The sequence below is a fragment of the Diaporthe amygdali genome (assembly GCF_026229845.1).
Source record: "Diaporthe amygdali strain CAA958 chromosome Unknown NODE_5_length_1802954_cov_64_987939, whole genome shotgun sequence".
In the NCBI taxonomy this organism is placed as follows: Eukaryota; Fungi; Ascomycota; class Sordariomycetes; order Diaporthales; family Diaporthaceae; genus Diaporthe; species Diaporthe amygdali.
In genome coordinates this window covers 1,347,211-1,375,204 of record NW_026517025.1, presented here as the reverse complement: position 1 = coordinate 1,375,204, position 27,994 = coordinate 1,347,211, and the positions used below count along the sequence as shown (strand labels likewise).

The window sequence follows — 27,994 nt, the reverse complement described above, 5'->3', positions numbered from 1 at the left end:
CGGAACTGACTCTCCACATTTCTGCTCATCCACAGAACCGCGTCGCCGGATTTTGCCGCAGGCGAAGCGCTGTTCACAAACCACCGGTGCGAACCACAAACATCGTCCATCATGGTGACGATGAATCATGACTATACCAAGGGCCAGATGATCAGTCTGGCCGTTGGGTTCATGATAATTCCCACTGTCTTCTACGGCCTCCGTATGTGGGCAAGGTTGCTCGTTAAACGAATTGCGTTGGATGACTACCTCACAGGAGCAGCGCTCGTAAGTGCTATGGAACCCTTTTATCGTGTGTTGGCTTAAACGGATCACTGAGCAAGACTATTCCAGCTGGTCTCCATCACTTGTTGTACACTACAACTAGCTAGTGCGCAAACTCTCCATTCTTGTTCCAGGCGCTTGAGAATAACCATATGAACAGCTGCGGTCTATGGACATCTGGGTCAACACCAGCCTCAGTACCCCGATGGCTCCCCAATTATGGACGATCCTGGATTGATTTTCTTCGAGCAGGTGAGAGATTCCAAAGGAATATTTGATGTGTCTGCCATGCCACAAACTGACAAGAGCTTGACATCATCAGACCAAATTCGCTCTCAATATGATATCTATCCTCGGCCTTGGTCTCGTCAAATCATCCATCCTCGTCCTATACTACACCCTCTTCCCAAGCAAAGGTTTCCACTACGCGGTTTGGAGCGTGCTTGCATTTGTGATTGGGTGGACTATCAGCTTCTTTTTCTCGCACTTGTTCACCTGCTATCCCATCACCGTGTTCATCGAGCCCTACTACGGCAATTCCTGCGTGCAGACGGTGCCCATGTTTCTCGCGCTGCTCTTCACTGACGTTGTTGCCGACTGGGTCATTCTACTGCTTCCAGTACCGATGGTTCTCAAAGTGCAACTGCCCCTTAAGAAGAAGTTTGCGGTGATGGGCATGCTCGGATTGGGCGCCGCGTAAGTCTCAAGAGATGCCTACCCTTAGATCGGGCAAACCACAATTGTATAGTTTCGCTGACAGATGACAGTGTCTGCGCCGTCAGCGTTACCAGAGTTATTGCGACCTTTGCAATCGCGGAGGAATACGTCAAGCACCCAAACGACGTCATCTGTGAGTATCTTTGTGGCAATTACCCAACACTCATCCGGCGTAACATGCATATTCTAATCGCGTTTGACAGACTATACCGCCCCTGTATTCTTTTGGACCAATATCGAGCTGTCTTTGGCCATCGTGTGTGCCTGTCTGCCTACCCTGCGGCCAATCTACTCGCATTTCTTCCCGAAGCCTATGGCAACCGGGAATGATAGTTACGAGTACGGAACTTCGGGCCGCATGGGCGCAGTAAAAAGCAGCCTCAAGAACAGCATCAGGAAGCCGTACGAAGAGCTGAATGAGCTTGAGCTGACCATGTATGACCGTCAGACTCGGTCAGCGTCGCCAGAAGGACGGGACATCATCAAGCAGACCACTATCCAACAGACAATTGGGCCGCCGGATAGCTCGAGCACCACCAATTTGAGGGGAACGGCCTTCGGCGTATGATTCAGGGGAGGCCCATGCCCTGAAGTCTCGGTTCATCTACGCATCCCGCCACCTCCACTTTCATGCGGGAAGAGCGATTCATGCTTCCCGTCACAGCGCCCGTCACAGTACCCGTCACAGTCAATGCACATAAACGAGATGAGGACCATTCGAAAGCGCCCCTCAAGGCGTATCGAGAACATATTTTTTTTGGGAAGGAAAATTTATGAACGGCCCATTTTAGTCGAGGAGGTCAAAGCCAGGTGTGACGCAATCATGGGTAGCATGATCAAGTCGCTCCCACACTACCTTTACAGGCGGTGCGGCTGTCTCGTGGTGGTCCAGTTCTCGGACTCGACGTAGGAAGCTTTCTTTTTTCACCAAGTCCTTTTTCTGATGAGTGCACCCCGGGTGACGGGTTTGGTGGCTGTGGATTGGTTATCTTGATCCGGATTGGCAATTCCTACTACATTGCAGATGTTTACATCCTGTGTCTGGATTCTAACCGGTATCTTGTAAAACATATATATTGACTTTTAACATGACCGTCTGACTGCCTGGTAATGAATGCGATTATGGAGGCTGCCGACGTGATGTCAAGGCATAGCAGGCAATGCTGAGGATGAGCCAAGAACAGAGAGAATAGCGTAATGAATTATTTATTTGAACACATGCATCTCAACATGTATACTCCTAACTCAGCCCCGTCACTTGGTCAAGACTAGTTCCAAGACTTGCAGCAGTGTCTCGAGCCCCGCTGAGTCCTTAAGAAAAGACATACTCCAAACAGCAATTGCATTATTTTCAAGTCATTAGGCCTCGTCACATAGCTAGCTCATCAAAACTGCTAGTTGATCTATTCTCGTAATATTTACTGTGAATTTTCTAACCCTGGAGTATCAAATATGACCAATTAGCTTTGTGGTCATTGTCTGGCCAACATTTGCTAACCGAGCCGTGCCTGGTCCTGTACCTAGGCCATCCATGGTTACAAACTTGAGGCGATTTAGTCTACTCATATCAGCACTACCGTAAGAGTTACTTTGATTATGATCACAGGTCACACTGCAAGATGCAGACCCCTCCGTCCGTACCTCAGATATCACACACTTTAACCTCATGAGCCACAGCTTCACAAAATTTCTGCCTTACAAGTTCTGGTCTCAGAAGCTTCAAAGCTACCACTGATTCTTCTGCAGTAATGGTGGCTGATTGAGGTAGTTAAGTAATCGTTGCTGTCGAGTTTGAAACACGGACCGAGATATTAACCGCCGCACTCCTCCTTCCGGCTTCAGCCAGAGGCGATGAGCCACTCGACCGGATGACTACCACAGTCTATTCCGTGATGACGTGCTGTGACATTTCGTATATCATTCTTGTGATATCATGCACAATATGGACCATCAAAAGTGTGGGAAATGATCATGTGGCATGTGCACCGAACCAATCGTATGTTAGACGCCGTCCACCCCAGCGCTAATGCAAGTATCTGCCGCAGGATCGCCAATTGCAGTACCAGACGCTTCAGATCCCCCAAGAGCTCGCATGGCCCGATTCAGGGTGCCTTACTTCGTCTCCACCAATTGCGGAAAAGAATGGCTTCTTCCGAAAAAAGGATTCAGCCCAGCCCTACCCCTTCCATTATTCGAGGCAGCCCCACCAGGCGACATGCGCATAACTGATAGCTCTAGCAATGAACTTTCAGCGCAGTAACCAGAAATCCCTGGCTCCATCACAGGTAGCAAGAACATCGAATTCCTGAGAAAGCCTCTGCTTTGCTTCGTCCTCATTGTCTAAGGTAACTATTGGAGCGGTGTACACAGCCTCCGAGGCGAATACTGACGGTGCGAGCAGCTTTGCTACCTCGCCAGCGGCTCAGAAAACTGGCAGCCTGCCTACAAAGACAATTATGATAGAAGCTCTAAATTATTTGGCCGGAATAATGCCACTGCTGGCTTGCTTAATGTTGTGAGCCGGGCCGGTGCGACATGTCCGAGGACTAAATATGGAACATATTCTGGCTGCCACAATGGTTACAACGTCATATGAACGTCCCTAAGCCCTGTAGAACAATGGTGAAGAATCCCACCGCAAACTCATGCACGTATGTGTGGATTATCCTTGCATTCACGACGGCAAACCGCTGTCGAAGTAAGTAAGCCTGCAGGAATATCCATACCGGGTTGTCTGTGGCTGGCTTAAATCGCTTAAAGATATCAAATATGACACAGAAGCGACGAAACTACGCGATGAGAAAAACTGTTGTGTGGTCAGAATTTGGTCAGGTTTTTCTTCCGCGAGGAGGCCCCATTGACGCCCACCGGTCAGCTTTGGGATCGACCAGATACCCACATTAAAGAGACAGGCATACTTCAGCTGCCTGCAGCAAGCCCAAAATGGATGTTTAGATGCGCAGTTAAGACCTTTCAATGCTCCAAGCTCGTGTCTCAGAACACTGATGAGCCTGGCAGGCAACATTGGCATCTCTTCTGTCAGCTCAGAGACGAGACCGTATTACCTGTCACATCTCGGGTACATCTTCCGGCCCGAAAGACCTTGTTTTTTCCATGTTGAAAATTTGCGAAGTTTCGTGGGGGCAATAAGTGCTGTCTTGGTATTTGCAGCATCGCGATCGCGTGCAGACCACGTCACTCTCCTAGATGGGTAGTGGTATTTTGTCGATAGGTCACATTTTACCGTGTTTATCTCCACGATGCGGTGTCAGGGCCTTCGCAGATCTCAAGCGCGTGGCACCCATGTTTGATACTAATCAGATAATGTAGTCGTGGTGTTTGTTTCCGCAATTTGTGAGCCCGAAGCGTCACATAATTGCACAATAGTTCGACCGGCTTCACAAAGATAGCATCTTGCACAACTTTGACGCCACGCCAAAAAGTGATATTCACACCCACGACCATACACTCCCCGCGCCTAACAGCGGGCTTTCGCGGTTGGCGCACAATGAACCCACGTCCAAGCCAAGCCACTTCTGCATCGACAGGGAAAGGCTGTTCATAATACAGGACTGATGCAGTGGTGGCAGCCACTCCGAACCGCGCGACTGCAGAGAAATGTATGGAGACATGCAGGTTCCAAGACAGGACCCCCATTCAGCCTAAGGCGCCGGTGAAGAAATGATCCCGGCTCTGTGTAACCCATTGTTCTCCCCCCCCCCCCCGGACGTCTCCCCTGTAATGTTTACCATGGATATCTCGCAAAGGGAGACGCATTTGTGCTTAGCCTCAACATGGTGCCCCGGAGGATCGTAGCGAGCAGGATACTGCCAGGTTTCCGAGCTGTGTTGTGCATATCGACCTCGAAGACTGCCCTGGGCACCAAGATCCACGAGTCCTCAGCTGAACATCCTTGAAGCTCACAGCTGAAGAACAATTCAACGCAATCGTCACCGCATCAACAATATGGGAACTAGTAATGTGAGACATGCAAATGCGGTGATGCTCCGCACCGGATGTCCATTTCCGGACCCTCACAGTCGGGATCCCTATCGACTCAGCTGCATCTCACCGCCACTCAAAACGCCGTTAGAAGATAGTTGCGTACACCGGTGCAATGAAGAAGAGCCTGAGACATTCGGGCTGAGAGCCCGACCTTCTAAGGCGTGATTGGTCGTGTTGGAGGCTGACACCTCGGGACTTCTTATGCCCGATGCACCACGATACGCTTGATTCGCTTCCACGCATGTCACTACTGACATTAGTTGACCAAAACTCGACGGATGAACTGACCGCCCCTGAATACACAAAACAACTCCCTTCAACCTTTTGTTATAATTGCCACTCCACTTATTACTCTGATATTGGGCCGTGTTGAGTCTCTTATAGTCGAGGATCTCGATGGTCCATAAAGCGTATGCAATTAGTCTCGGCGGTTGGGCACAACGCGAAACATCTTGAATGATAGTTACGTATGTCCCCGATTGACCCCCACGAAAGCTGTAACCATAACTCAAAGCACAGAAGAGGAACAAGCTTCATTAGACGAGGAAATGCTGACGGACAGCTGGCGCACTCGAAAAAGCCTGTTCGATTAAGCGAGCTGAAGGATGCAATTTTGCGGATCAATGTCTCCTCCCTCTTATTTCCGGAGTAAGGCGGCCAGCCGGGCTATACGCACGTGGCAAGCAATCCTGCCGGTGCTAGTCATGCAGGTGATCCTGCCATCGATGCGCCTAGCTCACATAGCGAGCGGGAAAAGAGCCGAGCAGCTCGCACAAGCTGGGCTGCATTAATGCTCAAGGGGTAGGGCACTCTCGCACTGAGACACGGAAACCTCTGACAGGCACTTCCTGGCTGTTCAGTCACAATAATAGCAGTGACTTGCTTCTGCTAATCACAATAGAGTCGATCGGCCATAGGGATGCCCACCTACCTGAACAGGAAGGTCTGCTTATTACTGGTTTAACACCGAATTTTTACCCAGTCAGGAACAAAACAAGCATGCACATTGGGCCGTGATGGATTTCCATTACCTTACCAAACCTGTGTCTTAGGAATGGAAGAGGTATATCAGACCGTGAAAGCCCATCATTGACCTGTCCCGCGGACTGATGATTTTGGCCAAGTTTTGACCGTCATCCTCAAGCATAAGAGAGTTGCTCTCCACATATTGTTGATAACTTTTCCTTTCAATATTTGTCTACCGCGACTGGATGATTTCTATTTAAGATCGGCTATGAACTAAGATCCGAGGCTCTCTCCAATCAAGACACAACCTGAGAATTATGGCCAGGTACGAGCTCATTTTTGTGACCCATGATCTCAGCATACTGAACATGGCTATAGCAAAACACCTCCCTCGAACCCCCCCTGGACTGGGACTTCACAAACTCCGGCCAGCGCTCTCTCTTCATCTCGAACACAAAACTTCGTCCTGGAACCTCCGCAGAATGGCAACACGCTCGCCATACTCCCGTATCAGACGACAAATGTCGATGCAAGACGCCGAGACATGAAAGTGAAGATGATGGATTATATCGCAGGCTTTGACAATAAATTCCATCGATAGAATAAGAGAAACATCTGGAACCCCGATTTGGTACGAGGTGGGAATCGACTCTGATGACGTCGAGTAGTAGTTCGGTATGAGCTTTCAAACACGACGAAGGACCCTTAGGCATGCAGACTATTTATTTGCGCAGCAGTCTACACTTTTGTACTCTTCCTCCGAGCTTAGTATAATTTATTGATGTTATGAGAGTGACTAATCTGCTGGTGATGTTCTATGTTCCAGAACCTCTGCGTAACACTATTGCTGATCATCGAAACATTGACAAGAGACATAATGGGGCCCACCTTCTTATACTATTCGACATTGTATCCTAATTCAGTTCACAGTCTGAATATACAAAGACAGCGTCGCATTCGCCCGTGGAGTTCAGCCATTCTGCGTTCCCGCACAGGAGCTTCGTGAGCACTGACGAACTTGAATTGAACCCTCGCTCAACGCCAGCAGCCCGGTCTCGAGAATCGACTTTTCTACAGCGACAGTCAAGCATCGCCTGAAACATGCGAGGACGTGTTGGATATTAGTTCAAACAAGTGGACGATCAGTCGCGTACCATAACATGCGGTTATCAACGTTCATCAGATGCATAGCCAGTGATCGGAGCCCCACTAGAATTATTTATCTTGCACAAGCAGTCGGCGCACCTTGCCCTTTGAAGGTTCGGTCACGCTCCGTCTTGGAATCACTCAAAGTTGCTTGAGCAAGCATTTTTGAAGGTGCACTTGATATTTCGAGACTTCGCCTTGGTGTTAATCAATCCCAGTTAACCGGTCGTCAAGAAGCTTCAGTGCCTATAGTGATACCACAGCTGCGACTGACTGGCGTGCTGATTTCTTGGCTCAAATTCAGTCTAAGCTCCTTGACCCCGCTCTGTCATCCACTCAGTAAGATGACGGGGAAGCTTCGAGGCTCCTATTCTTTTAAGTTCGAAAGGGTGGTAATCAACGAAGACCAGAGCAGCTACGAGGTGCTATAGCGAAGAACGCCAGTGACACAATCAATTTGACTGAAGTATGCCTTGACCCAGTTTTCCTGAAAACATGTGACAATAGATATCACCTGCGATTTGAAGAAGATGTCTACTTACATTGTCACACAGTCGCGGGGTTCCGAAATAAGCTTACCAATCATATTCACCAGTGGCTGACATTCAATTTCTGGAGGGATTGAAAAGCCGGCCAGGTTCCAATGTATATCAGTCATGTTTTCGAATGTTCACATGTCGTTCGTGTGAAAAACTGGTACATCTCGCACGGTACCTTATATAGGCTCAATGATGATAGGAGGTGCCCACATTGCCCTCGATTCAGCTTGGAAAGAACCTGGATCTTCGTCTCTTTTGGGCGCACACGACCCTCGTAAACTCCAGGGGTCAACCGAGCGGCAAAGACACAAGAAAGCTATTAATTGACTGCAGAAAGGTGCGGTCGATTACTTTGTGGTCGCTGCACCTCACAGGAGTCGGGTGTCACCGAAATTGAGGAAAATCTCCGGTTTCCTCAGCGGCTGTCAGTCCTACATGGACGCACAGGGATGAAGTGGTCGGATGCAACTCTCCAGATCCGGCCCTTAGCCTTGAGCCCGCTCGTGCGGTATGACAGGCTGCACACATTCAGGTCAAGTACAGTAGGCAACGTTGAACAGCATGGACCTGACGCCATGGGTTACGACTTGAGACAGCCCTCGAGTGATTGTTAGCAACCTACGCGCCGCTTATGTGCCAGCCTCTAAACACCAACTCGCACTCACGTCTCGTCATAGCGCAGGGCCATCAACCGAATCAGCCGTTGGAAGGTAGCGGGGAATCATCCGGGCCCTTCGGAATCTGAGCCCGGGTAGACTGATCAGAAGAGCGTGTCTCCGATCGTGTTACACAAATCTCGTATTACATTGAGCGTTTTGCTTGTTCTCAATGGGTACATCTCCCACCAGCCAGTTCCGCTTATGAACCGAAGGAAAAAGCAAGGTCTTCGCTAAAGAGAGCCAATCGGCTCGCCTATTTGTACAGTTGGGTTCGCGAATATATTCCACTCGCGGATTCTGGAGCCTCGCAGCTTAGTCCGCAGCGAGATCTCTCACCATTCCCGCTAGAGCTCCCGGAACAACTTGCCCGTGCCCTGCACATCAACAGGAAAAGAAACGACCATCTCCTGAAATCTTACGAGACATATCATTTTTTCCCCAGTGGACAGATTTTGTGGATTTTCCAAACCATGGTACTCCTCTTTCACATAGTCGAGCGAACCGCACTCGTTGTCGTCTTCCTATGCTGATCGCGCGAGGTTACGCTGCATACATGCATGATATAAACATACTTTCCTCGCCCCTGAAACGACATCTCAATAGACATGTGAATTCAATTTTGGACTCGCGGATCTTGCGGCATCGCTGTCAAAATACTCTACGCATCGGGCATAAGCCGAGGATGGAAAGCATTCATGGGTCCAAGGACGAGGCTGCGGCCAATCAGCAAGTGCGATCCCTGCACTGATCTAGCGTTGCAGCCTTGTGTAAGTCGGAGCCCCCGAGTCCACCACACCAGGTTTCACACGCTGTACGACTGGAAAAGCCACCTTAATTCGCTGCGCAGTTCAGGCTTCAGCATGCAGGAACAGTGTAATGGTACAGGAAAGAGCCAGTTGAAACAGTAAACTCTGTGATGCGGGCGGGTGATCCGGGCCGGCTTGTATCACAATCAAGCCTCTTCTTTGCGTGTTCCGTCCGCCATGCCGGGGAGCTATCGAGTACGATTCGCATCCATCAGATATCAGGAACTTTCAGAATGCAACCCTAGTAGACATGCCTAGGATCCGACGGCAGATTTTGGCGGTAGGGGTTAGCAACACCGGCTAAGCCCTCGGGGGACCAAAAGTGCACATTTTACCCCTGGATTTTGCCACAGCAAGCCTGTAGCTCAAGTGAACCATCTAGAATTCATGTGTTAATTTCATATTCCGTTCATCGAGGTTGCAACAACACCGAGAAAAATATGCCCGGTGGGTCATGTTTTGTAGACGGCGCAGCCGACACAATTCGAGTTCTGGCCGGCTTTCTCCTGCACATGAGATTGCGTTCCACCTTGGCAATCTCCTTCCATCATATTTGTACTCATTTGGGCGTGATTTACGGTTGCACAACCTCATTAATTGCGGCGCAGTAACAGCAGAGAGCTATCAGAACCGCCAGGATGACTGGCTTATTCCATGAAGATACCCACAGGCAACAAGGACTGGGCCACTGGAGAAGACCTTGACAGCTGTAGCTACCAACTTGGCCGACACTTTGATCTTATGCCCGTTTCTCGCACCTGACACAAATAAGGACCCTAATTCTTCCTTGGGCATGGTAGTTGACGTTCGCTGCTGTGCTGCGCCACCCGAGACGCATGCTAGCAGCAGCTGAAAGCCTGGATCGTTCAAGCTGGAGATGGCCATTGTAAGCTCTTCCTGGGGAGCAAGTTCCTCACGTCTATTCCCCAGGGATCTTTCCAGACTCAGCTAGCCGCCATAGGACTAATAGCTAGGCTTGACTGGCATTGTACTCAATTGAGATAGATCTACATGCCTTGAGAGATATTGTGAGCTCTAAAAGACTTTAAGTCGAGCTGCAAGGTCTCTAAGCCCGTGGTATTGGGGACAGTCAAAAGCGAGACTAAGCCTGTACCTGCGCCCGAAAGAGGACTCTGGTACGGAATTGTGTACAACTTACGAAATGCAAGTCAACATGTCATCTGAAGGGAAGAATGGACAAAACGCTTTGGGCGAAGAAGAGCAAGGCTTTCCTGTCAGCCCATCCAGCATCGCCAGTGTGCCTAGCCACTATGCCTTGTCGGTTGCATTTTTTTCTCTTCTTCTGCACAGCATACAAGAAAGATCAACAGTCAAAGAATGGCTCGGAAGGGCTAGCGAAAAGCCGTTTGGTCTGTCTGAGACACAGCGACGTCAGCTGCCCACATGCATCTAAGCGCGGATGGCTGCGACCTGCTGGTCCCATTGGCTACCAAGCCCATGACAGACAGCTAACCCTCTTCAGCACGAGGATTTCTTCACCGAAGAAGACAATTCTTGATCCATTACACGGAGATCAGACCTCTAATTCGGGGACGGACGGTGTCCGGAATACGTACTGAAAATTTCGTTAGCACAGGTTGCTGCACGATTTTATGGTGCATATTGGAATGCAGCGTGACAGCCAACCATGCTTGTAGCACAGACTTTCCAGTGTTCCCCAAGCCCGTTTCAAAACTGCAGGAAAGTGTTGCCAACGGAGTCTGTCATCTTTTTTACCAGAGAGAGAAGGCAAGCTGATTGGTGCTCCCACACCTGATCACGGTGTGGCTGTCCCTGGTGGCATTCAAACGGCACAAAACGGGCTTACTCTCGCTGCACCTGAGAATTCCACAGCATAATTGCCCGGTGGGGGTGGGGTAACAGGTTGAGAGCCACATAAAAACGGTGTAGTGATATGAGCGCGGCAAGTGTGGCATGCAGAGCATCGATACGGTTCAGCAACACATCTTTGAGGCCTTGATTCTTGGCCCTGCACAGAAGCCCCATTCATCTCGGGCTTTCCGGGTTCAAGAAGTGCTCATCCATGCTCTTCTTACTCCACTGGCTTTGCGAGGATGCAAATATGCAGCACACGTCTACTTTACCCTGCATTGGTCTTCTCATTTTGGGTTAGAGCATCCGCGCCTACTTCGGTTCGACTTTGGCAGACGTCCTTATGCGAACTTCGTCACTCCAAAATGGGATAGAAAAGTAAGACAATGCAGCAAGGTACTCGAGTGTGTCCCACAATTGCGCCACCTCGATCTACAAAATCTCAGATGTCGATTTGTCAGATGTCAAATCTGAGACGTCGTAAACGGCCCGCCGACGGAGGTCTCAACACTCATGCTGTGCCTCGACCTCGGTGCACTGCAGTGGCTCGACAGGGGTGCTCACCTCGAGACAGCTCACCTCGACGGCGCCCCGTCACATTGGAGTAGCTGCCATGATATCGTGCCACCGTAGGACTTTAATTGGTCGGATGTCTTGGTGCAGGTGAACGTGTCTGGCGTTTTCTGAGAAAAAGCAAGCTTAAGGATGCCTTGAAGAAACGTGGACTAGCTGTTCACGACCCACTTGCAAACATGAGGAAAATGAAAGAGTGAAGCGTGCTTGAGCAAGGCTTTTCTGCAGTATAAGGTTGCGAACCTCCTCGTCGACTGATCCGTCCTGCGATAGTACTATTTCCATCCCATTAAGTCCTCTTATCCATTTTGTCCATCACATGTCTTACAGTAATTTCTTGTACGCCTAAGAGAAAGACAACGGAAAGACAGCCCCCGTGTGACCATGGAAACGTTAGCCCCCACGTAAAGCCTGGCTACAGGTCTTGACTCAGGTGCTGACCACCGACAGATCGGGGCCAGCTTCATCAAGTGCCAGTACAACAGAAAACAACAAAGCCCTCACAGCTTACCGTTTGGAAGTCTTCCTCCAGGAGCCACTGAGGGAGGGCAACATCTTTGTCTCGCTGGCAGATCAGACTGCCGATTTCAAAACCAACCGCTGCCAAAAGCAGATGGCAATGAATGAAAAGCTCCAGCTCATAGACCAGCACCTCAAGCAGTAGCGCGGGAAGACGGAGCTTGGCTAATGCAAAGTACGTGCCCCGTCTGCCCCCTCGTCCCTCTCGCTCAATTCCTTGGAATTTCCATCAGCCCCCCCCCCTTCAGTCTTCCCAGTCACAGACTGACACAACTTGACAGCATAACTCATTCTTTATCATCATTTTAAGCTCGAAAGTTAGAATAGATACAATACGATTGTCTTTTGCCCGTGCTGCATCTCATTGATGGTCGGTGTACCTACCGCCACCGCGCTTTGTGCCCACTCGCTTCGGTCCTGAGAATCCGTCGCATCTCAGGTGTGATTTGACGAATTCATACTTGGTTAGTCGTATGCTTGAGACGTAAATCGAAGTTCCTGAATTTGCGGTTTCACTGAATGTGATGCGCCAACGTCGTGCGACAGCGGCCCAACTTTGGACGACCGATGCAATCGAGGTGATGGTCTTTCAACCGGTCCTTTCGCCGTTCTCCGCCCCTTTTTCTGGCGCGCCATATCTTTACATCACTCAACTCCGCACGCCTGGCATCCGACGGGTGCCGCTGCCAAGCGAGATCGGGCCGCCTGTTGTGTTGGCTGTCTGTGTAGTACAGGAGCGGGGCTCGTTGGACAGAAGCCTACAGGTCATCTCCGACAAACCCGAGGAAGGAAATGCTCTCAAGCGCTCAGAGAGATCAAAATCCAGGCTATTTAATCGAGCATATAGATTAGCGATATGTTCCTCAGGACGACATTCATCTAGAGCATGTGATATATGCGGCACAGTTGACTGTTGAAGCTGTCTGTCCATGTCTCAAGAACGTGCCCGACTGTGCCATTTGAGGAGCTGCCCCGCTTAGTTTGGGGGCAAGATGGAGGGCCGGACGAAGGGCAACAAATGACAATGATGCTCCTTATCCATTCGATGCCACTACAGGATTTTATCAGGATGAAGTTTAGTCAGGGACTGCTACTTTCATTGTCATGATCTTGAACTTTTTAGCACCAATCCGAAAATCAGGGGCCTGAACTACTGATATCTGAGAATACTGTCCGGCAGTTTTGCTTCGAGTGTAATTCGGAGACAAAGTTACGCATTTCACTCTAAACAAATACGATCAAACATTTCTTAACCGATCCGGAACAAACAAATGGAAGAAATAAATGGAAGAACAAAAGGGCAAGCCAAACCGCGCTTGGATTGCGTCCACTTCGTTTATTCTTGACGACGAACTCACTTCTCTTGGGCACAGTCACCATTTTGAACGAGGACTTAGAGCCGCATGTATGGGCTGTATGCATTTGCCCTGAGCCAAAGCCAATAGGAAACTCAGATTCTTCCCCGATCCCTGTTCTTGCCATGTTTTTTCTGCACGAATTAAGCTTTCGGGTACCGTACACGGCTTGCGTAGGATTAGAGTTCAGGCAGCAGCCCTCCAAAGTGGGGACTGAAGGGCTGGAAGGCCACGGACAGCTTGTTGTTGGGAAATCGAAACAGGTTTTTCCTGAAAGTTTGAGTACGTGCTCGCATCTTACGCACGCACATACTGTACTCAGATGACAGGTCAACACAGCCTGATGGTCAAGCTGGTGGACACCGTATTCAAGTCCCGTCCACAAATGGAATAGGCGCGGGAGACGTATCTCAATAGAACGTACGAGATATGATATCGTCGGTGGCGAACAGCGAGATTCCTGCATTTGTGATTCCTTCGCGTGTACTTGGATGCTGGGCAGCACTGACAGCCCTATTAATAGGCTATACACGGCCATTCATCGTCAAAAAATAACATGCAAAGGATTGCTTGCATGCACCGCCGGCGATCTATTTACCACGTGAAAAGAACTCCTGTATTTCATGACTTCAGGACTTCCTGATGTTCTTTACCGCTGAGTCACTCTGCCAAATAGGTCGGCCGGAAAATGTCATATCCTTTCCAACGCGAGGCTAGAGTCTGTGGCCTATCATATGAGATAACGTCGACGCACTGACCAACAGACCAAGTTTCAGCCTCGTGTAAGTCGCCCTATCCAAGCCGCTCACCGCTTGTGAGATAAGCCTGGGATGACTGACAGATCCGGACAGATAAGGCTAGATTCTTAGATCTGTTGAACTCAAACAGATGGCTTTGGCCTCAACGATTAGACCGCCTCGGACAAGATTGGACCCCAGTGGCCTGCCACAAAGGCTACATTGGCCGTTGCAGAGCAAGAGATTGGACGTAGCTAATGATGCCATGGATCAATTTGTTTGGAAGAGTTTCAATATTTTTTCCTACTGGTCGCCTCAAATCTTCCACCAGGGATGCGTCATTGGTCATAAAGTAGTGTCTCTTAGCGGTGGGTAGGAATCTGCCCAGCTGGTTAAGACACAATCAGTCAATGAAGTTGACTAAATCCAATCGCGGATCATTCCTACCAAAACAATCATCAATGCGAACTGAAATTCTGTGCTTAACAATTTGGCGCTCTTCTCGGGGGCTGATGCTTGGGATGTCAAGTGATGATTCTAAAGTGAGGTAGTGAAGCAGGATTCAAGCGTCTGGGGGCATGCGCGAGACCCCCAAAATTTCCGGACGCTGACCTTGGCGAACCACAGCCGGCTTAGCTCAGGCGGCTCTTAAGGCAACCCAAGCTAGAACAACAAAAGACAGACAACTCGATCTTGACGTATCTGGAACTTCGGTTCCTACCAGGTGGCATCCGGCTGAAACATACCCTGGACATTCCACGTGGGTCTCCATGCAGACGCAACGCTAAACAGTCAGCCAGCATTAGCTGATGTTGGTCCGCATTCCTTTCTTGATACTCCTATTGATGGCAATCCCGACTATTTACTTTTTTCTGTATCTCACATGGACAATGGCTCGGCTGATCTTTCCTTGAATCAATATTTCTGCAGCGAACAATTCAAAAGTGACGAGAAAAGGTACATGTACTGACATTCACTGTTCTCTCCCACCTAAGCTGACGTCCGCCGGTATGGGACTTGGGCAAAGAGGTCATCTTCCAAAGGTGACAAGGTATATAAGGCCTCATCATTTTCATGTCAATGTGCGCAATGATTTTTCGCCAACTCTCACCTACACAGCGGTGCTCTTCTACCCACAAGCTCCGTGCTGCTTCCTCAGCAGAACATTATCAGTGGTGGAATAGTTTCACCTCGCATCTGGAGCGTCTCATCCCAAAGCGTTCCGTCAAGCATCAAGTATCCTTAGCGGTATACTCAACTCTCAGTACCTCAGAATACCTGGAACAGGATCATGGATCAGTGTGTTGAAGTCTCCATTCTCTGAGCACACTCATGCTAAGACAGGACAAAACTAGAACCACACCGAACGATCACAGCGGCGGAATGCCTCAGAACAAAGCTCTAGCCCCACTCCGGACCCAGCCCTTTCTAAAGGAGCCGTCCCGCGATGGAAACACAATAGTCATGCTCCCGGACCAAACTGTCGACGAGACAGCCAGGCGAGAGCAGCAAACCGCGACTATCGCAACAAAGATTGCCTCCTTCGAGCAGAAGTTCGGAAAGTGAAGAATTTCGTGCTGATGGTGGGGTAATTTCGCTTCGCCCTTCAGCTTGTCACACTTCCTTTGACAAAACGCTGGCTCATGCAGATTTGGGGCATTCAGAAATCGAGATGCTCACTTGGTACAACTCTGGTTACCTTCAGTTTCGAAATCGACTTCAACCTCATCCGGAGTACTATACTTGTATTATGATAAAAGGACATTCTTGTCTGGGGTATTCTTGATATCGGGGATGTTGGCCTGGTCTTCGTGTCTCATTCAGTTCTCTGCCTACATATCAGGCACGCTTCCCCACACCCATTTCGCACATTGAAACAATGAAAACAATGATACAACTCAACAGTTGATTTCTTGCTTCATTTTGGTGTAGTCCCATGCCTGTTAGACTGTCCTTGAGGGCGTTTGATCGAAGAGTGTGTGCAGCCATGCAGCCAAGAATACGGATCGCAATCTCGCTTCTGCAAGCTTGGTTACTCGGAGCGGCGGGCAGGTTCTCACGATATAGAACAGATCGACACCCATCATGATCAAAACTCAATTTTGAATACTCTGGAGACCTTCAACGTCCCTTGTTGGTGGTCCCCAATCAAGCAGATGGGCACGTTGTAGCGCGGCTGGATGGCATCCAGGCAATGTCTGTCGTGGCTACAATGTACCGGTGCGGCTAACATTCCTCGTACGTTTTCGGCGCTATTTTGGGACTCCAGAGCCTTCAGATATTCTTCTGGTGACGGTATTGGCTTTGCAGTGCGATACAAAGGACTTCATCGTCTCAGCAACATGCTGCTTCATGTGACACGGTCTCGATATTCCGAACGTTCGGACCGTGCAGCTGTAAATGTGTAACGGTGAGCACAGCCAAGGCAGGAACAATGGAGAGTCTTTTTCTTCTGAGCATTATCTCTGGAGGCTTTGTGTTTTCTTGATTGGACCCGTGTGAAGAAACGCACTGGTTGAATTGCCCATCACGGCTGCATGCAGAAGGGTGCATTAGACGAAATAACACAACGTCAGAGGTTGCATGCAAGCTCGCGCTGCCAAACTCAGCTACACTCTGGGGATGCTTTGTCGATGAGCATACACTGCGAGCCGGGTCCGCCCGACTGGCTGCAACCCAACAGTGACTCGGCCCTAGCGCTGGAGCACAAGGCGCTGAATGCATGCGTTGGTGCACCGGAGCTATTGCATGTGCATATGTGTTGCCGCACTAAATTCAGAATTGAGACGGTGATGTGGATGCGATGGTGCTACCAGACGTGCCAGATCTTGCTCAGGTGCCGTCCAAAACCAGGAATGCACTCGGCGATCGCAGTCCATGAGTTTCCCATGGCACCGAAAGGGTGTAAAAAGGGCCGGGAATCGTCTTCACCGGCCGAGCGAGTCTATGAAGCCGAGAGTCCGTCCAATTCAACCTATCACTGTGATGTGGTCTGATGAATCTCCCTTGCCTTGGAGTTGGCCAAGCACACCCGTCAGAGTACTGATTGATTGGGATGTATCTGCATTGGGGTTACACAGGGGATATAGCCTATGTGCGAGCAGTGGGTGGGGACGTGCGGTCGATTTGATCATATCCCACGAGAGATATGCTCGTGAGATGTGATCATCTCGACCTGTCAAATTTGCTTCTGGTTCCACAGCTGCAACGTGCATAGGTGATTCGGGAACGCACATGCATGCTTGGTGCGTGCAGCAATCCGCTCTGGGGTTTCCAAATCATTGACATGTAGATCTGTATACCTAATTGGAGTAATATTGCCAGGCCATTTCAATTCGAGTGGGGCATATCAGACGACAGCTGACTGTCATAATACTCCGGTCGAATAGTAGGCAGTGTGATAGACGACAAGTCGTGACCTAGAGCCATTGTGAGCCGAGCACCACCAATCGGCTCGGCCCATTTGGCACTACATCACGAATCTACGCCCTTGTATCTCTTGCTTCCTGCTTACTTTTTCGATATCCGGGAGGGGAAATAGTAGACAATGACGAGGTCTTGTGTTCAGAGCGAGAGCAGAGGTCAATCAATTTACGAAATTCCAGAAAAAGACCTGATTCTCTTCGGTAAAGCTTATACGTAAAGAACGACATAACCTTGAAGATCTATGCAAAGGATGGTATAGTGCTACTCGAGCTGATCACAGCGCTCATGATACCAAGATAGTCCACCAACACATCGTCATCCTTATGCAGATCCTGCTGCACCCAGATGGATTGGATTGTGTTCTTGACCTCCTCGATACTTCGTATGCGAGCGTCCCTCTGGGTTCTCTCAACCAGGTTGATAATAGCTATCCTCTGCTCATCTCTATATGCCTCACAAGCGAGGATGAACAAGGGGAAAAAATGCTCACAGGTACATGACTTAACAGGGCCATCAAACGTTTCTTCGATGAGAGCATCGAGATCCACCGTTGGTTCCCATGGACTTTGCGAGGCGCGCACGAGATATATCCGTGTCGCCATCTGGTATAGCTCCACAGCGAACATGGCGTCGGTATTTGGTGCTGGAGGAGTGGGTCTGATAGAAATACTCCCTATTCTTTTCTCGAGGTCCTTGAGGCGGTCTTGGTACTCCTCGTTGCGGCTTTTGGGATCCCGTGGGTCAATCAGTGTGTCGCTGATCTCGGAGAGCAAGTTCATTATTGCGTGGGTAGGATTTACAGACGGCACATTCTTCGAATGAATTAGCAGCGAAAATTCAATGAATAGACATATCTTCAAGGTGACGTACGGGTCTATGTCTCGACAAAGACGAAGACTGAAGATCTCGGGGTCCAGGGTGATTCCTGATGGGAGCCCATGAAATCAGCGGCTTGTTGCGCCAATGTTGAACAGTGAAGCGAGAAATTGTTTCGTGATAATGGACCCAGTCCAGAAGGCGGCCAATGTCGCTTTCGTGCGGTTGGTACTTGAGCTGAGTCGCTTGGATCGTATCCATGGCACCCCATATATGCCACAGCCACTCACCCGATCCTTCCGAAGGTTGTAGCGTCTACGACGAGGGTTAGAGACATTGTATCTGGATATTTAGATAGACAGGAATTCTGTGCAACTCACCTCGAAAGCTCCGAGGAGCATAGATGCAGCTACATGCTGGGCGCCCTCAGCTGTTATAAGCGGCTGATCTGTCACGGAAGCAGAAAGAGACTGAAGCGCCTGTATTTTGTACTCTAGAGCCTGCTCATTGAGGCCATAGCGGTGAAGTGAGGAATAAGCAAGTAATGCGTAGAAGAGAGCGAGCCCCGAAACGGCTCCATGAGCTAGAGCCATGCCCATTAGAGTATCTCGAATCTGCGAAGGACTTTGACCGAATGTAACCAATGAGAGATGTGCAACATTTTGGACTGATACTCTCGTCAATTTTGATAGCCTGGACAAAAGAAACAACAAGTGACTGGCAGATCTTCAAGCTTACAGTAGTGGACTAGGTCCATGTGATCCACTCGTTGTTGAGGCTGGGTCCATAACTTCGGGAGAGATCGAAATGGATGATATGTATGCGTCTGTCCAGACAGATATCCATGTAGTTCCATCTCATGCCAAGTCGTATTAATGAAGAGGTCAGTAGCTCTGTGCCTTGACTGGTCTGGGGACGCCATCATCGGCAGCGCGTTATCCCCCGTCATTGCGCGTCTCTCGTCATCGTGCCTGGGCCATGATAGGCGCACTTCGTAGCCCTGACAGTGTCGCTGGGATCGAGCACACTTTTCACAGGTTGGCCGAACCCTATCGCATTGAATTTTGCGAGCTGCAGAAGAATGGTCAAAACATTCCCTTCCAAGTTCACGCTTGCTGGTCAATGTGACTACTAACCTGCACAAGTCCAGCAGCCTTTTCGGACCTTCATCGTGGAGACGGATGATTCGGCAGTTTTTGTTGCCGACGTAATAGATGCTGACGGCCAATATTGTGAAACAAATAAACTTCGTGATGGACTCGCTGAATCCGAAGAGTTCGGAGAAAGTTGCCGTCGATGGGTCGCTGACAGTTTATCTAAATAGATTCGCGGCGCAGCTAGCTCCAGTCGTTTGTCAGCTTCCTCTAAGCCCTTTCGAGATGCATAAGTCTCCCGAAGGATCCCTGGATCTTTCTCATCTATCATATTCCCCACACGAAGCAACTTTTATCGAGGCTAAGAGCTGCGTGGTTCTCCTCGCTTGACCCTTTTGAGACATATGCTTACTTCGGACCTCACTTCCATCCATCAACACATGGCGCAAAATACACAATGCCAGGCAACACAGATCATAATTATACGTAGAATCGACAATGATTATCAATCAAGCAGCAACCTGATTGCTGTTGTAAAGGACTGCTGTGACTGCAACTTGAGTATAAATTGCCCGTGTTGGACTTCGTCATGTAGAAATTGAATCCAGGACCATACAATCCCCCATTTCAAAACATCCTCTTCATATCTTCAGCACAAATTGTTCATTTTGATTCTCGCCTTCAAAACACACTTAACATGGCCACCTACCTAATCACTCAAGCAACCGGCCAGCAAAGCCGCTGGGTTATATCGCACCTACTTGCAGCTGGTGCTAAAGTTCATGCGGTAGTGCGTGACCTTCAGAAAGTTCCCCCAATACTACAGAGCCCAGGCGTCACTCTCTTTCCGGGAGAAAGCAAGAATTTCGAAGATATCTTTCAAGCAGCACAAGGATGCAAGGGTGTCTTCCTCAACACTGTCCCTTTCCCAGGATTGGAAGCTCTACAGGCCAAGACTGTCGTCGAAGCCTGTCAGAAAGCAGGCGTTGAAAGGATTGTTGTAGCCACGACCCACGGCACAGCAAACAAAGCAATGTGGGACGATGATGCAAGCAAAGCAATTCATCTGGACCAATACTACTCCCTCAAGGCAACAGTCGAGGACATCGTCCGAAGTGGTGGTTTCCAGGCTTACACCATTCTTCGGCCGGCAGTTATCCACCACGACTTCTACTTGCCAGGGGTCCATGAAAACTTCCCTCGGCTTCCGACTCACGGAGACCTAGACCACCTTCTCGAGGATGGTGTCAAGGTGCCTTACACAGATGCAAACGACATTGGGAAGTACGCCGCCGCAGCTCTACAGGACCCGGCCAAGTTTGGTGGTCAGGAGATCGATCTCGGTAATGAGCTCCTGACCATTGAAGAGGTGCGCGATATCCTCATCAGAGTCAGCGGCAGACAAGTGCGAGCAATCAAGCGGACTCCCAAGGAGGTGGAGGAAATGGGCATCAGCGTCTTCGGCCAGGCATTCCATCTTATGGCAAATATCAAGGATCTCACCTGGACTACATCCCTCGCCAAAGAGAACCAGGGAAAATATGAAATAGCCTTCACTTCAGTTGAAGCGGCTTTACAGAGGGACAGGGATCTCCTCTTGGAATGCCTGCCAGCCGAATTTCCTTGCTGAAAGTTGAGTGCCATTGGCTGAATTCTCCTGCTGCGAGCTTTTGTCGATGAAAATTGTGCATTGGTTAATTAGGACATTCTTTATGTGCGAGTGTAGGCCAAAACATGCTAAATAGCTCTTCCAAAATATGGATCTCTTGTCTTACCACAATCTCTTATCTTCTGCCAACCAACATAGTGCGCCTCTCTTACTCCCAGGCAACTAAAATCTCTTATGATGTGAGTTCACTAAGACCGTCGTATTTATGAGAAAGAATATTGTTGTTTGATCTTCAACAATATAGTTATAAACTTTTATGGCCTCTAAATACTGTGTTTTACTTTAAACCTGTCAATCTCCTGCGCCGTTACTTCGTAGTATCGACAATGATACAAACGGTATTCTGGTGTTCATTACGTATTCCTGAAATGAACTTGTTAGAAGCGGCTAGAAAAGAATACGGACTTCGGATTCATACTGGCATCAAGGCGATTTAAAGGTGGGAGCATGCCTCCTCTGGCTGCAAATACTTACGCAAGCGTTTGGGATTAGTGAATGAATCATGCAATACCAAATTTGAGTGATAATTAGATAGGTTGATATCTGTCTCAGCATTTTAGACTTTTGTCAATTTCGGCCAGGTAAAGCACGGCTAAGAGAGTTGAAAGTGCGCAATATATCCAGCGCAGCAATTAACCACCGAGCAACAGAGACGGATGAAAGAAACGGGAGGAATCAATGTTCAGAGTCATTTGACTTTACTATCCTGCTTGTAATTTACAGCTGCACAAGAGGATACAGGACAATGGTGCAGGCATTAGACCAGCCAGGGGCTATCGACAGCTGCTCTAATGATTGTCGATTATTTTCTACAAATCGTTTCAGGGTTATCCAACTTATTGTTCATTCTCCAAGTCCTATAAGATTACTCAAGAACACACTATTCCATTCCCTATCATCAACTTCAAAACCTTCCAGATTCTCTATAATAGTATAGCTTCTGCGATTATAGAGTGTGCCATGTCATTTTTGATGATGCTTTTCGGCCCGTGGTCCTATCTGAGTGCCCTATGGACTTCTACCAACCCTAATGAGGGTTTTTGGAACGAAATATCCTGAGACTTCATCCTGAGAACGATACAAGCGAGTACAATTTCAAACACAAAACCGGAAGAGAAAAAAAGCCTTGATGAAGGTGTGCGTTGCCGGTGCCCTTTCAATGCCGATGGTGGTGTAGTCCCAAGCACAACAGCACGCAAAATACAATCCACTACGGCTGCGGCTTGGCAATCATGTTGAGTCTAGAGCGTAGCTTCTTGATAGGTGTGTATCATGGAATTCTGGAAACCACGCTGTGTAATGGTATCAGGCGGTCAGAAGTGGCATTCGCGGCTGCGGACAAGACTGCCAGAGGTGCCAAGTACTTGTGTAGCTTCCACAGTCTGACAGTGCAATAGAGGTATGTGTTGTATATGAATGGTATCGGCCACATACCTATCTACTTAAACACTTATGTTCTGTGGATGTAGGGAAGCCATGTTAATTCAGCAATATGCCATTGGCCTCTTTTTGGCAACATCTTGCTTGACTCCCTCCCTCCGGTGTGGCTACGTGTCGGTGGGTCTTTCTGTGCTGATTAGTTGTAGCTCGCTAGCTCGCTGACTGGCTGGCTGAATTGGAACGAAGGACTTTGCCTTGTCCGCGCTAGGAAATCAACACAACCGTAGTGGTAATACACAAATGGTGAGAGATGCCATGGTTCTCGCTTACCTCGTCTCCCTCGGCAAATTCTCAAGCAATGTCAATCAACGGGCTTGGAGGCTAAGAAAGAACCTTAGCGACAGGGTGTGTGATATGCGACAGAGAATCAAGGCATGCTTGATTGGTTATACCTTATTGTCACACAAGTTTCCTACTTTGATCTATCTGCATCAGAGATTGCAGGTAGACGGAGGTTGCTCGGGGGAAAAGGGTAGTGCTGCTGACCTGCGACTGCAGGCACCCTGCCGATTCTCCATGCCAGTAAGCAACAGTACGCTAGCACGGCTAGGTCAGCAACAGTACGCTAGGATTGAACGGCGAGGGCCAATGAGTGAATCCGACTGTCCCAAGGCAGGTTACAGAGCCTCAGTTTGGCAGACATCTTTGGCAGACATCAGGAGTAGCAGATGGTTCGCCCAAAAGGCAACGGTCCACCCTTGCTCTGGATATGGGGGTACATCTGGCAGCCAACCAATCGTATAATAAACCGCCACACACATACCTGTTGTAATGCAACGTGAATCTGCACCTGTACTTGTCCTACAACTCTAGATGGCGAAGCCACAGACAGTCGAGGCAGCAGGACGCCTAGGGACTCGCCCGCTAAAAATGTGTTCGTCACAGTCGGGACGTACCGTTTGGCAGGGGTGAGGTGGGTTCATTCCTCGTCTCAGCACAGTAGTTGATATGCTTGCGTTTTGGAATACAGCTTACCAGACAATAGATGCGTGGCGCGGCGAACTTGTCAAAATGGTCGAAAAAGTAGCCTCTTACTAATGTGTGATTGTCTATATAAAGTCATTGTGTGCCCGCATCCCAAGATGGCCAGCGAAGGTCCACTATCGATCCCTTTTCAACATCCCCGTATTCCCCCTTGTGATCGACTTCTCTGTCTACATAGTATCCAACTTCATAAGAAGTTTCAATCTTTCTCTCTAGGCACTACGTCGTTCCTCTCACCATCTCATTCCGGTGTGACGATATCGAAGAGACAAGACAGAAGTATCGTCCCCAGCCCCCCCCCCCCCGACTGAAACAGACCGTTTTGGCCGGCTCTTCAATACTTTGGAAATGTCCAAGTATGTCCATTGATCACATAACCACCACGATACAGGGGTACTGACCACAGGCCACAGCAGAGATGCAGACCTTGCCCAGGAGCAAGTCCACTCCTACCTCTGGGACACAACCCAGCAAGGCACCTGCCTGCCACACAAAGGGAATAAGGGAAGCAGAACCAAGAGGGTCAAGAAGGCAATCCAAGCCGTTGACCACCAGTTCTCCGATCCATCCTCTTCTCAGCAGCAGGGCCAGGCGGGTCATGGCCCCGGAGTGTCACATCAGTCCAGCGCCAACAAGGCTGAGCACCAGGGCACCCATCACAACGCTGACCTGAACGGTGTTGGTTACCAGTTCCATGGCTACACTCATGACTGAAAGGTACGCCAGGCATACCGAGAGCTGCCGAATCACGCCCTTCCCCCCTCCTCTTAACCTCCATACTGCCCGTCGCCAGGAGCAAGGGCGGCTGACATTGTGTTAGTCATGTTCAATTGGGATGCAGTGAGCCACCCAAACCGTCTCGCCTGTCCATGGCAAGAAGTTCACAAGTGGCCAAGTGGTTATCTTACTCGTGCAAAGAGCCGCAGACACAGACACTTTGAGTGGTGCCGTGCCATCACCACGCCGCCGGTACAGGATGACATGGACTTGTCATCTACGCCATCCGTTGTCGCCGATGCATGTGAGCTTGGTCTCAAGGCTACCCAAGGCTGCTTCCAGTGGCCTTTTTCCTGTGGTTACCCCTTCCCTCCTTCCCCTCCATCCCCTCCTCCCTCCTCCAGCCACCCTTCACCCTTCACTCTTCAACCTTCAACCTTTTCTTTATCCAACCTTCTTCAATGATATTTCTTCGAGTCCTTGATCGTTTTTTTTCTTTCTCCTTTCTTCCTTCTTCTCTCTTGCTTCTCCTTTTTCTCTTTTTTTTTTTATCTATCTCTTATTTATGGGGGAAGGAGAGAGGGGGGCGGAGTGGTGAAGGGTGGTCGAGCTCAAGGTGGGCCAAGGTAGGCCAAGTTTTGTTCCCAACCCAAGGATGGCAGGGCCTCTATGTGGTAAGACGCCCTGAGGTGGTCTGTCGTGCTCGTGAAATGCTTTGGCAGTCTTCATCATCACAAGACTGCCTGGCCCAACGAGGAGAGACCAGACACTATGGCTAGCGTTAGTGCCGGGGCTCCGGTTGAGTAACTCGAGGGCAGGAGGAAGGGTGCGGGCTTGTCCTGTCCTGTCGCTCTGAAGAAGCCTTTCTCCCTGAGATCTTTGCTAGTCTAGATGATTTTCTCATATTTGGTATCCATCTTCATGCTCTTGCTCCATGTCAAGAGTCGGCTCAGTCAGCGAAGAGTTCACATAGAGAATAGGCAGCAGATAAAGGATAAGCGGTGGGTGAGGGAAAAGCAGTGGGCGAGGGAAAAGTAGTGAGTGAAGGACATAAGGATTGGTTGTAGACCATGGCAATCTGATCACACATACCAGACAAACTCACCAGACCGCATAACCAATGCAGCCAATGAATTGCTCCTCTTTGCATGACCACACTCAAAGCACCCGAGTGTGCTCGCTGTAGTGTTGTATCGGGCCCGCACTGCCATCCTGCTGCAGCCAGAGACATGTCTAGGCCACCTGGTATTCACCAAAGAAACAAAAACTCATCCAGACAAGACACAAAATTGGCAGAACAGACATTAGCATTAAGCAATATAGAGCGTAAGAGCCCACTCAGCCCACACCAGGGCCACGACCAAAAAAAACCAAGATGTGGTATCCTAAAACGCCTTCTCGCAATGCTCAAATAAGTGGTGAAGATGATCCTCCTATCCATTTTCTTGGCTCAGAGGGCCCGCCGCCCCCTTACCGGTCCGAGTCTCCCCCAAGCGAGAGCACATACGGCATCCCATCGCCATCCGCCCGCCCAGCCAGCCGGATGATGACCGAACCACCGCTCCCGCTGGCGACAGAGGACCGGCCGGACCGGGACCGCGACACGTGCGCGGACGCGACGCTCGAAGTCGAGGCAGAGCTGCCGCCGCCACCGAGAGTGAACGGCTGCCTCGTCTGCGCGAAGCTGTTGACGCTCGACGCCGTCGGCGACGGGGACGCGGCCGTCTTCTGTGTCTTGGGTGTGGTCGGCGCCGTGCGATACGTCGCCGCGCCGCCGCCCCACGACGTGCCCTGCGAAGACACGCGCCCCGCCATCTGCGGCCTTGGCTGTTGCTGGTGATTCCGCGGCCTCCGGCGGACTTGCGATCCGCCGCTGGCGTTGGACTTGCCACTGCTCGTTGTTGTCGTCGTGGCGTGCGACGCGGTGCTGCGCTGCCGCTGGAGGACCGAGTTCCGGCTGGCGCGGCTACGCGGGGTGCTCGGGGGGCTGCGTCGGGGCGCATCGTCATCAATGTCACTCTCCTCGTCCTCCGAGAGGCCAGCGCCATCCAGTTCCATCAGCACGGCCGGGTCCAGCGGCTGCATCGTGCGCAGGAGCTCCGCGAAGAGGTGCATCAACTCGCGGAAGCGGGCGTTCGAGATGGGCCGCGTCGAGTAGCGCGCATATTCGTAGGCAGACAGGAAATCCGCCGTCGTGCGCGAGGGCGTAAGGACGCCCAGCTCCGCCAATTGCGTGAGGTACTGCCTCAAGGCCAGATTGTCAGGCCGCTGCAGGAGCCCGATCGCCTCGGGGTCCAGGATCGGCGGCTGGGTGTGGCTTTTGTCGGGGACCGGGGGCGCCAGGGTCAGGGCTTTCGCCTCGATCAGATTCGGCAGCTCTGATATGACCGAGCTGTACTGCAGGTTGGGCAGGTCGAAGGAGTTGGGCGACGCCCACCCGTAGTGTTCGATTTCGCCCCAGACGGCTCGGTGTGGGGGCAATGTGATGCCCATCTTGTCCTCCACGGTTGGCGCCTTCTTCAGTTTGAATACCTTCAGCGCTGATTTCCTCCCCTTATCCCCAGCCTTTTCCTCTTTTTCTCCTTCTTCAACTTCCGTCATCGCAGTGGGCGGTCTCGCCGGGGCCACCCTCGGCTTCGACTCGTACGCTATGGCCGCACTGCGACTCAGACCAGCGGTGATCATCTTTCGCACACTCTTCTTGACCTCGCCTTTTCCGATGGGAATCCATGGTTTGGGGATGTTGGCGAGGGCGCTGCGGTTGACATATAGCCGGGCAAAATAGAGCAGCACGACAAAAAGGAGTGTCACGGACAGGCAGATGACGGTGGTCAGGACGTGGAGGCCCTGGTGGTTTTGAAGGGCCAGGCGCACATTGTCGGCAGGCGTGACAAGGAGCAGGAGCAGGACGATCAGGGAGAGGAAGACGTAGAAGGAGTCGTAGATGACGCGGAAGATGATGTGCAGCGCTGACATGGTGGCTGGACTGCCAAGCCCGGGGTTCGGATGATGATGTCGCGGTAGCTCTCGCTTTCGCTGTCGCAGAACGATGTGCTGATCGGTAGCTACTGGATGTAGAAGTAGTATTATTATCTATTCGAGGAGCTCCTCCGCGGATCTGGTTCGAGGGCCAACTGCCGCGCAATCGAAGACCTCGAGAATGATGATGTCGGTATCATGATGGAGTCTATGGCGCGCAGATGCCCACGAGTTCGCAGTCTAGCATTGGGGAGGAGCTAGAGATGTCGGCGGCAGCGGTTGAGCGTTGGGTGGGAGCGACATTGAAGAGGAGAGAAGGGATGAAGTCTCCTGGTGGAGATGGGCGAACGAGGGAGCGAGGAGCACGGCTTATTAGGCTAGGAAACACTACAGGTGCAGGTACTCCCTCTAGTACGAGGCGAACAAGGCAGTCAAGCTTGCTGCAGTGCGAACCATGTGAGGTCAGACCCACAGCCAATTAAACGTCATCAGCCACTCCCCTTCCGTCCTCTTTGCCTCCCCTTTCCACTTTCGGCAAGCCGCAGCCATATTAATCAAGAGAGGGATTTTGACAAAGTTTACCCTCAACTCTTACATGTACATCAGAGTCAGTAAGAGATAATTCGTACTCTTGCTTGGTCAAAGCTGGTCACGATTGAACGGTATTCTTAATGATCCAGCATGGCCCGTCGCTGTCACGATCGATGTCTCCACTCCAACCTCAACTGCAACGCTTCACAAAGCACATGC

The 27,994-nt window shown here is 50.3% G+C and overlaps 7 protein-coding genes across 7 annotated transcripts; 5 read left to right on the top strand and 2 right to left on the bottom strand.

Moving 5' to 3' along the window:
* Positions 1-111: 111 nt before the first annotated feature.
* J7T55_015578 (uncharacterized protein) lies at positions 112-1,891 on the top strand (the record flags this gene model as incomplete). The annotated part of the gene is made up of 6 exons (XM_053139824.1): positions 112-202; positions 425-516; positions 587-960; positions 1,032-1,114; positions 1,185-1,543; positions 1,646-1,891. 6 exons carry the CDS (start codon positions 112-114, stop codon positions 1,889-1,891), a joined length of 1,245 nt encoding a protein of 414 aa, XP_052997300.1.
* Positions 1,892-11,448: 9,557 nt separating this feature from the next.
* Positions 11,449-12,172, top strand: J7T55_015577 (uncharacterized protein; the record flags this gene model as incomplete). The annotated part of the gene is made up of 2 exons (XM_053139823.1): positions 11,449-11,564; positions 11,959-12,172. The coding sequence occupies 2 exons, from the start codon at positions 11,449-11,451 to the stop codon at positions 12,170-12,172; spliced, it is 330 nt and encodes a 109-aa protein (XP_052997299.1).
* A 3,279-nt stretch (positions 12,173-15,451) lies between these two features.
* Positions 15,452-15,685, top strand: J7T55_015576 (uncharacterized protein; the record flags this gene model as incomplete). Its single annotated transcript, XM_053139822.1, has 1 exon — positions 15,452-15,685. One exon carries the CDS (start codon positions 15,452-15,454, stop codon positions 15,683-15,685), a length of 234 nt encoding a protein of 77 aa, XP_052997298.1.
* A 2,099-nt stretch (positions 15,686-17,784) lies between these two features.
* On the bottom strand, positions 17,785-19,531 carry J7T55_015575 (Zinc-finger transcription factor; the record flags this gene model as incomplete). Its single annotated transcript, XM_053139821.1, has 5 exons — positions 17,785-18,357; positions 18,416-18,676; positions 18,742-18,944; positions 19,100-19,432; positions 19,498-19,531. 5 exons carry the CDS (start codon positions 19,529-19,531, stop codon positions 17,785-17,787), a joined length of 1,404 nt encoding a protein of 467 aa, XP_052997297.1.
* Positions 19,532-20,152: 621 nt separating this feature from the next.
* On the top strand, positions 20,153-21,085 carry J7T55_015574 (uncharacterized protein; the record flags this gene model as incomplete). Its single annotated transcript, XM_053139820.1, has 1 exon — positions 20,153-21,085. The coding sequence occupies one exon, from the start codon at positions 20,153-20,155 to the stop codon at positions 21,083-21,085; it is 933 nt and encodes a 310-aa protein (XP_052997296.1).
* A 2,811-nt stretch (positions 21,086-23,896) lies between these two features.
* J7T55_015573 (uncharacterized protein) lies at positions 23,897-24,262 on the top strand (the record flags this gene model as incomplete). The annotated part of the gene is made up of 2 exons (XM_053139819.1): positions 23,897-23,904; positions 23,965-24,262. 2 exons carry the CDS (start codon positions 23,897-23,899, stop codon positions 24,260-24,262), a joined length of 306 nt encoding a protein of 101 aa, XP_052997295.1.
* Positions 24,263-25,735: 1,473 nt separating this feature from the next.
* Positions 25,736-27,241, bottom strand: J7T55_015572 (sucrase ferredoxin domain-containing protein; the record flags this gene model as incomplete). The annotated part of the gene is made up of 1 exon (XM_053139818.1): positions 25,736-27,241. The coding sequence occupies one exon, from the start codon at positions 27,239-27,241 to the stop codon at positions 25,736-25,738; it is 1,506 nt and encodes a 501-aa protein (XP_052997294.1).
* Between the last annotated feature and the right edge of the window lie 753 nt (positions 27,242-27,994).